Source organism: Gossypium hirsutum, chromosome A13, assembly GCF_007990345.1.
Source record: "Gossypium hirsutum isolate 1008001.06 chromosome A13, Gossypium_hirsutum_v2.1, whole genome shotgun sequence".
In the NCBI taxonomy this organism is placed as follows: domain Eukaryota; kingdom Viridiplantae; phylum Streptophyta; class Magnoliopsida; order Malvales; family Malvaceae; genus Gossypium; species Gossypium hirsutum.
Genome location: NC_053436.1, coordinates 92518734 through 92527898, shown reverse-complemented (window position 1 = coordinate 92527898; position 9165 = coordinate 92518734). Strand labels below are relative to the sequence as shown.

At 31.4% G+C, this 9165-nt stretch overlaps 2 protein-coding genes across 5 annotated transcripts; both read left to right on the top strand.

Moving 5' to 3' along the window:
- Positions 1–270: 270 nt before the first annotated feature.
- LOC107918336 (protein TIC 20-v, chloroplastic) lies at positions 271–1301 on the top strand. Of its 4 annotated transcripts, XM_016847873.2 has the most exons (3): positions 286–615; positions 802–911; positions 1010–1301. In XM_016847873.2, exons 1-3 carry the CDS (start codon positions 425–427, stop codon positions 1033–1035), a joined length of 327 nt encoding a protein of 108 aa, XP_016703362.2. In that variant the 5' UTR covers positions 286–424; the 3' UTR covers positions 1036–1301. The 4 variants fall into 4 exon arrangements, 3 of the variants coding, with proteins under 3 accessions (XP_016703362.2, XP_016703361.2, XP_016703360.2); XR_005907703.1 differs by having other exon boundaries at positions 271–587; positions 802–1301; XM_016847872.2 differs by having other exon boundaries at positions 287–615; positions 802–1301.
- A 4621-nt stretch (positions 1302–5922) lies between these two features.
- Positions 5923–8738, top strand: LOC121202809 (fasciclin-like arabinogalactan protein 1). The gene is made up of 2 exons (XM_041085265.1): positions 5923–6886; positions 7827–8738. Exons 1-2 carry the CDS (start codon positions 5930–5932, stop codon positions 8421–8423), a joined length of 1554 nt encoding a protein of 517 aa, XP_040941199.1. The 5' UTR covers positions 5923–5929; the 3' UTR covers positions 8424–8738.
- The last annotated feature ends 427 nt before the right edge of the window (positions 8739–9165 follow it).

Below are 9165 nucleotides of genomic sequence, written 5' to 3'. Positions count from 1 at the left end.
TATATCCACTTTGTATTTGTATTTTGTGTTATATTTAATCATGAAATATGGTGTAATAATTATTTACATTATCTTTTAATTATTACGTTTTAGGGTTTGATCTCTGTTCATAGTATATTTCATAACTAATTATTTATCTTTTTCAAGAGTATTTGCATTAACAAATTTTAAATACATGGATTACGCATAAGTTGATTACAAATATTATATTTACTTATGTAAATTTATTCAATTTTTAAAACCCAATATTTTAAATATATTTAGAAAGATATTGACAAATTATCTAATTTCTTTTTCCTTCTAAGTAGATATTCCTCTTCACCGAGACCTTACAAATCCTTTCCTTTCTCTTTTCCTATCTGGACTTTGCTTCTCCTATTCTGCAACTTCTCCACTTTACATCCAAAGACAACTTCAAAGCAAGATGCTTTTATTCAATCCCGTCACTTCACTATCAGTTCCTCTAACCTTATCTCCAAAAACCCATTACTCCCCTTCCCTTTCCTCTCTCAAAAACCACCCCTCTTTTCTCACCAACAAAAACCATAACCCAACAAGAAGAAAGCTTCTGATAGTGCAAGCTAAAGGTGAGGACTCAGCTGATGGCCCTGACAGGTTGATTTCAGCAATATGTTATTTTTATCCTTTCTTTGATGGTATACAGTATGGGAAGTATGTTATAACACAGTTCACTCCCATCCAAGTGCTGATACAACCTCTTTTCCCAGCCATTAAGGTTTTCAAAAGCTTCCCCTTGAATGGGTTTTTAGTGTTTTTGACTTTGTACTTTGTGGTTGTTAGGAACCCCAATTTTGGTAGGTATGTCAGGTTCAACACTATGCAGGCGATTGTGCTTGATGTTTTATTGATATTCCCGGATCTGTTGGAGAGGAGTTTCAATCCAAAAGAAGGTTTGGGTTTGGATTTGGTGATGAGCTTTGATAGCACTGTCTTCTTGTACCTCCTGGTTTCTCTCATTTACGCTTCCTCTTCTTGCTTGTTTGGCCAGTTGCCAAGGTTGCCTATTGTCGCTGAAGCTGCTGATAGACAGGTTCTTTGATGCCATTTAACCTATTTGCTGTTCAGATTGAGATTTTTGTCCCCTAGTGTTGGGAAATTTGGCATAATGATTTGGTGCTTGTCCGGAAGAAGCAGAAGAAGATATATACAATTATTCACTATCGTTTCATGTTTTGTTTGAATCAGAAGAGTAATTTGCTAAGGTTGTTTACTGGTTAGTTGAATTGTAGATTGTTAAATTGGGCATATTATTAAATTATGATCAAAATATTTCATTTTTATCCATTTTTTTTTTGTTTAAATATCTTTTACTTTAAATTTTCCGTCTGATTAAATAATAACCGAAATCAAAGTCTGTATTTAATTTTGATCTAGAATTTTTTTTTTTTTGTAAATAATATAAAAATGTTGGCTCTGCTGTTGAAGTGTCTAGTTATTGTTGTAACTTTGGGACACAATTGTAAAAGGGAAAAGTATGTGACTAATTATGTAAGCTTTAGATTATGCATAATTTTTTCCCGACTCTTAAATAAGAAAATATGCACGCTTCAATATACTTAATCTAACGTCTTTTTACATTGACAATAATATCGATGCAATTAGATTAGCGTATATTTATTCTGATTACTCAAGTTCAAAACAATTTTTATTTTAGTCACTAATATTATCGCATTTGATATTTTGGTCATTCCATTAAATCATTAATAGAATGTTGAGGTAGCCTTTTTAATTGACATAGTAACATATTTAGCCCTCCAATATTTATAGAATATATTAATTTGATTCTAATTTTTTTAAAAAATTTAATAAATTTAACTCTCAATTTTAAACCTTCTATCTATTTAGTCTTTATTATAAAAAAACATAAGTAACAACCTCAGTCGAGGTTTTCTTTTGAAGAGATTTGGATTGTTAATCTTCTCATTATTGATAGAATTCAAACACATTTGCTACAAATTAATTTAATCTTACCAACAATGGTATTTTTTATGTTAATCGATTGTCCATTCACATTAATCATAAGTTTAATTGCAGTTAATGGGTCGGGTCAGAAAATAAGACTATTGGGCGGGTCCAACTTTTATTTTATTTCAACCTCCTTCAGAACAGTTGGCCCAATAGACAGATAGTCGTCAATAGTTGCTGAATTAGAGCTTATATTTTTTATTTTGTACGACATTAATTTAATTGTGAATGATTAAAATAGCATTTCACATATAAAGCAAATTATATAATTATAAATTTTTATTTTTATTTTTATAAAAAAAACATATGTAAACCCAAGACCCAATAAATTTTATATCTTTTAAGTTTATCATTCAAAAAAAAACTTAATTTAATTTTTAAATTAAAATATATTAAATCGAGTTTTTAATTGATATTATCTCAAGATTTAATTATTGAATAACATGTGTTTTTACCTCTTTTTTTTTAAATGGCTTAACATAATATTTGGTACCTAAAATTAACACTTTTTTCTTAATTTGATATCTGAACTTGATATTTTTTTCTTAATTTGGTACCTAAACCTGTTAAATATTATACAAATTACCTCGAAATACTAACTGTATTAAAAAATTCATGCGATGCTACAAAAAGATTGTTAGTATTAGAGGAAATTTGAGTTAAAAAATTATGCATTAAGTTATGCTTAATGATTAATATTGAATAAGAAAACAAGAATTTTAAAAACTCAAAATAAAATACATTTATTATTTTAAATTAATAAATAATATAAAATAAATTAAACTAAAAATAATTGGACACCTAAAATTCAAAAATAAAATATCATATCATCTGTCTCAAACATTAATTAAGTACCAAATTAAGAAAAATGTCAAGTTCAGATATCAAATAGAAAAAATGTATCAAGTTCAAATATCAAATTTACCAAATATATATATATATATATATAAATACCAAATGAAAGAAAATGTGAAGTTGAAGTAGGAAGGGTTATATTAAATAAATAAAAAAATAGATATAAATATATAATGAAATTATAGATTGATTTTAGCAGCGTTACATGTGTTCTACTCCAAAAACTCATTAGCCATACAAAATTTTGTAGGCCATATCTTGACGACGTGGTCTGCTTTACTAGATTTGTTTAATTTGAATACACCATATTCATGTACGTATGCAGCTTGTAAATAGAAATAAATTTTCTATTACCTAAAATTATGGTGTTGATTAGATAAAATCTGTATTTCTACCAATCATGTTGAAATTAGACATACGCCGATTTTCAATATAAATTAGTTTGACACTAAACATGGTTTTAAAACAAGATTACCCACCCTCAATCCATTTCTATCACTCACTTTATGGATTTCTCTTTCACCACCTATCATCTTTTATTCCATCCTATTCTAGCATTTAAATATCCTTCCCAACCAATTACTTTGCTCTCACAATCAAATAAAATCAGTTTTTTTTTAAATTAAAATTTTACCTAAACTAATTTATATTAATATGTTATACACCTCCATCCATCTATACTCTAAGAGCCAATCGAATGAATAGATTTGAGTAAAAATATAAATCTAAGAAAATTGACCTAAATAAAAAAAATAAATCGAATTTCAAATAGGATTTTTAACCCCAAACTTTACTTGAATCATATATCTATACTTTCTTTCTTTTTTCCCTCTATTCAGCCGAATCTAAAGAAATTGAAAGCGTTTTGAAAGGTGAGAAAGTGAAGTTAGAAATTTTACTTGATGGTGGTGTTTAATTAATTAGCAAGTAGCATAATAGTAGTATTATGTATGTTTAGCTGAAATCATACAGCTTTTGGTTGGGGTTTTTTTAATAAAAAATATATTATATTTAATCAATATAAAATGAGATTACATTATATTAGAAAGATTATCGTGAAAAGATTGAAGGATTTCATCTGGAAGATGCATGAATATTGTGACGAACCTGAAAACTTGTTTTAGTCTTAATCCTTATGAGACTTTATGAAATTTGCATTAGCAAATTGCCTGTTGTTGTAGTGTGAGCGAGTTATTTGGCTTTTTTAAGGTATAAATTTTTTAATATATTTTTAATTTGTTGAAAAATATTTATTTGAAATTTTTTTTTTCATGTATTTGATGTATTTTAAAAAAAATTATTTTTATATAAAAAATAATCTAAAAAAATTAATACAGATAGGCCGTGTTAGATTGGAGTTTAGCATTTTTAATTTAGGTTAAATTTAGGCGGAAATTTAGGTCTATTTTTTAAACTAAGTCTAGCCCGAGTTTAAAATTATGCATACACTTATATTAATTCAATATGAAAATAAATGTGTATACAATTAAATTAGATTAAAATTTTATGTAAAAAGTTATAGAAAGTCAAAATTTATATATAATATTAAAAAAAATTCAACATACAATATCTAAATAAGTGTTGATAATCAGTGGGGTTTATTATAGATTTAATATATTATAGTTGAAAATAGTATTTTTTTAATCGTGTGATGTAAAATTAAACAAATCCTTTATTTTAGGAATTTGTTGTAAAGGAGAGCATGAAGACAAGGAGAATCATAACCGTCAAATGTTTATCGCGTTCTGGAACCTTTTTTGTCGGTGGGATTTCGCTAACGTCACAAGGCCGATCACTTTCCTCCCACGTGGCACCTTCTCATTGATTCACTAACGTCCTGGCTATCTTTTGGGGCACGCAGCATAGGTCCCACCACATGTAATGAAACTTAACTCTCATTTGACCGAATTTGCCCTCCCATTTTTCATCAAACGACGACATTACCCCAAAAGTTGACTGGCTAATTTCCTCATGACCATTTTGATCCTTCGCCGACACTGTCAAGTTGGCACATGTTCCTTCAATTAGACGGTAGTCATTTACCCAACCCTAAACAATTACATTGATTGGTCGAAAATAATTACATAAACTTTTGAGATATAATTCTTTAAATGAATATCATATTTGGCATGTGAATTAATAAGTCCCATAATCTGTGCCTAAACGAAGATAATAAAAAACAAAAAAGATGGTTGATAATATTCTATGCTTGCAAAATGGTGAATGGTGTGTGCATTTGAGTCAGCATAAATGAAAATAAAATGCCTTGATTTGTGAGGAAGAGATGCTAATAGCACATGACCTGTTTCCTTATGCTTCTTTACTCAATCCCAAAATTTCCATTTCATTTTTTCATTCCCCTAGTGTTTGCACGTTTTTGTTTGCTTTAACGTCAAGCACTTGTTTGCATCCTTTATAACTATTGCTTCCCATCATTTCCTTTAATGCTCTACTTTTGGACCAAAACTTGAGCATACTCTCAACATACCATCTTCTTCTTCTAACTTAATCATTCAAACTCACTTGCATTTTTAAAACTTTGATTTAAATAAAATAGGCTTATATGTTTTGTCAAAATGGCACTAATCGTATTTTTTAACCTTTTTAACGGTATTTTTATTAAATCTATTAAAAAAACAGATTGAAAAAAAGAACAAAGGCTAATAACAAAAAAAGCTCAAAAACACAATTAGGACTATTTTGACAAAATATACAAACGTTAGTGGCCAAATCAGTCGTTAACCCAATAAAATATAAAGCTTATGTTGTGTATACTAAATTGATTTTTTAATTTCAAAATATTAATTTGAGTTTTTGAATAATTTAAATCTATGAATGAAATTGAACTAATATTTAAAATTCAAATGAAGTATTAGGCTGATGATATCCCTAAAATTGTAAGCTTACCATCCGCCATTTCCATTGGAATCACCAACACACCTATTTTTATTACTTATAGTTAAGATTTAGATTTATAAGATTTTTAGAATTTAGGAGTGATTTGATCTTGGTATCAGCATATTTATTTCTATAATAAAATTATTATAACAATTCCCAAATCTACACCTTGTGGTTCCTTTGTAATTTAATGAAAACCCTAAACCCACAAAGCAATACTTTTTCTCTGGTTGAGCTTAACTTGACAACCAGAAGACGACAATCTCTACACCAAAACCTTGCCCCTCCTTTGTCCCTTTTCCCTCGCTCCCAAAACCACAAGCAGAGTGGCTTACTAAGTAAATTAATCATATTCCAAGCCCTTTCCTCCCCCCCCCCCCCGTTCAAAGTTCTCACCTTTCTCCCCCTACAAAAACTCTTGTTCAGTTCATCAAAATCAAAAAAGGAACCAATCCCCCCCCCAATTGATGTAAGCCAAGCCAACACACAGCACAGCAGCACAATGCCGCAAAAACACCCCCTTCTTCTTCTCATTTTCTCAGTTTTTCTCATCTTCCAAACATCAGATGGCCATAACATCACACGTTTACTAGCCAAGCACCCTTCTTTATCATCCTTCAACCATTACCTCACTCTCACCCATTTGGCTCAAGAGATCAACCGCCGCACTACCATCACTGTTCTCGCCTTAGATAACGCCGCCATGTCCTCTCTCTTGAATAAAAACCCTTCCATTTACACCATGAAGAACATCCTTTCCCTCCATGTTCTTCTTGACTACTTCGGTGCCAAGAAGCTTCACCAGATAACCAATGGCACCGCACTCGCCGCTACTATGTTCCAAGCCACTGGGGTCGCCCCTGGGGTTTCCGGCTTTGTTAACATAACCGATTTTAAAGGTGGAAAAGTTGGTTTTGGAGCTGAAGCTAATGGTGGGGATTTAGATTCTTTCTTTGTTAAATCTGTTGAGGAGCTCCCATATAATATATCTGTGATCCAGATCAGCAAGGCTTTGCCTTCTGCTATAGCTGAGGCTCCCACTCCAGGGCCGAGTGAGCTGAATATTACTGGGATTATGTCAGCACATGGATGTAAAGTGTTTGCTGATACCCTTTTAGCCAATCCTGAAGCCATGGGAACATATGAGGTAAGATCAAAATCTGTGTTTTTTCATTTTGTAAATATTTGATCTTTGAGGCTGTTTAGTGATAATTAAGTGAAGAAAGTGAGGCAAAGGTGAAAGAAATAAATGGGGGTAGAGGAAAAGGGTGGAAACAGTTAATTTCTGGCCATTTGATTGTGTGATGATGGAGTTGTTGAAAGAATAGTGTAAAGTATATTGAAGAAAGTTATAATAATGGCATAAGATACTGTTTACTCTTTTATTGGCCAAATCTTCGTTTTCATAAGTCAAGGATTTGTTTGGGAGTCAGTAGGTGATTTTCAATCTAAAAGTATGATAATGACACCTTGAGATTTTTCAAAATTTTTGTGTGTGTGTGTTTTTTTGCATGTGAATTTCTAGAAAAACTAACACAGATCTGGGTTTGTGTTGGGATGCCAAATGTTGATTTTGCATTGAAGTTTTGTTATTCGGATTTAAGAGAGTGTCTAATAAGAATACGTTGGTTCGCATTCGATACAAATGTATTCCATTATTTAAGAAAAGAAAAGAATCTAATTAATTTAAGTGTTTAGACTTAAACAAAGTAGATTTTGTACTACCCCACATGAGAAAATTTACATAATATAGTTGGATTGATATTATGATAAATCCAAGTAAGAAAAACATGCAGTAAATGCATGTGGCAGGTGGTTGGACTTGGAAGGCATCGATACAAATAGTAATGGCATAACAAATAGCAAGCTACTGTTTTGCTTTTTACTCGGACTCGGGTGTGTTTGGGCTTTGGAGGGTGGTATTAGTAATTGATATTTCACCTCAAAGGGGAAAATTTTATCTGAATGAATTGGATAGAAGTAGAAGATTATTGACATTTTGCTTTGTTTCTTCATTTTCTTCTTTGAAAAATTTGTAAGGGTAAAGCAATGTTTAACAAAGAAAATGTGATGATGGTGACTTGTAGGATAATCTGAATGGAGGATTGACTGTGTTCTGCCCACTGGATGATGCATTTAAAGCCTTTTTACCAAAGTACAAGAACCTGACTGCTTCAGGGAAAGAATCATTCCTTGAGTTTTTTGGTGTGCCTGTTTACCAATCTTTATCCATGTTGAAATCTAACAATGGTCTCATGAACACATTAGCTACCGATGGTGCTAGCAAGTTCGACTTCACCGTCCAAAACGATGGCGAACAGGTGACACTAAAGACCAAGATCAACACCGTCAAAATAACCGGGACTTTACTTGACGAACAACCTGTGGCGATTTATACAATCGACAAGGTCTTGATGCCTAGAGAATTGTTCAAGGCAGCCCCTACTCCTGCCCCGGCACCAGCCCCAGAGGAGGCAGCGGATGCACCAAAAGCATCCAAATCAAAATCTAAGTCAAAATCGAAGTCGAAGTCAGCCCCAACACCTGAATCTGATGCACCAGCGGATTCACCGGACGATGATCCAGCTGATCAGACAGCAGACGATAATGCTGCATTGAGTTTTAAAGGTGGAAGGTTTGTTGCTGTTGGATTGAACTTCTTGCTAGTGTTTTTGTTGCTCTAAGGTTTCTAGTTTCATTTTTTGTTTGTTTCATTTTCATTTTCATTTTAATTTATATAGATACTGGAGAAATAAGTAAAGGCTTCAGTGTGGTTATATTTTTTCATATTGTTTTTTTTTTTTTCTTCTTTGAAGTGTGATTATGTTGTTTCTCTTGGATAGATTAAGGAAAGGTTTGTGATTTTCTTTTTCTTTTTTGCTTGTAAGTTTGATTATTGATGAAAAGGCAAATGCTATAGATATTGTAATAGACAAAGTTGTGGTTACAAGTTGATTTAAAGGCAATTTAATAAATTATTTAAGATCCATTTATTGTTAGATTGTAAATATAATATTATCTTGATTTGCTTAAAGTCTTAGTGTTCTTGTTTAAATACAGATTTCTTATATACTTTGACAGTGAACTCTCATCAGTTTACACAATACAAACAGAGTTACTGTAATTCGAGTTTACGTCACCGGATACATTTATGATTATATTCTTGGGTGGAGTAGATGCAAAAAACAAAAAATAATTTTTGGAGTAAGTGCAGAGGGCTGTGCGTTAGATGATGATAGCAATTAAATTGGGTGTATGCTTTTGTGGACTTACAAAACCATCCATTTTAATGAACTCAACGGTACCGTATCAACTCACAATCTCATTTATGAATGATTCACATGATGTGTGCATTAGAATAAAGTACTGTCTCTTCCCCATTTAACTTCAACATACTGGTTCACTCAAATCTTTTACTTTTTTTAT

Coding starts and splice junctions, on each gene's coding strand:
- LOC107918336 (XM_016847871.2), top strand. CDS start 425: ATGCTTTTATTCAATCCCGTCACTTCACTATCAGTTCCTCTAACCTTA. Junction 912..1,009: donor GAGTTTCAATCCAAAAGAAG/GTTTGGGTTTGG, acceptor TTGTTTGGCCAG/TTGCCAAGGTTGCCTATTGT.
- LOC121202809 (XM_041085265.1), top strand. CDS start 5,930: ATGAAAACCCTAAACCCACAAAGCAATACTTTTTCTCTGGTTGAGCTT. Junction 6,887..7,826: donor AAGCCATGGGAACATATGAG/GTAAGATCAAAA, acceptor GGTGACTTGTAG/GATAATCTGAATGGAGGATT.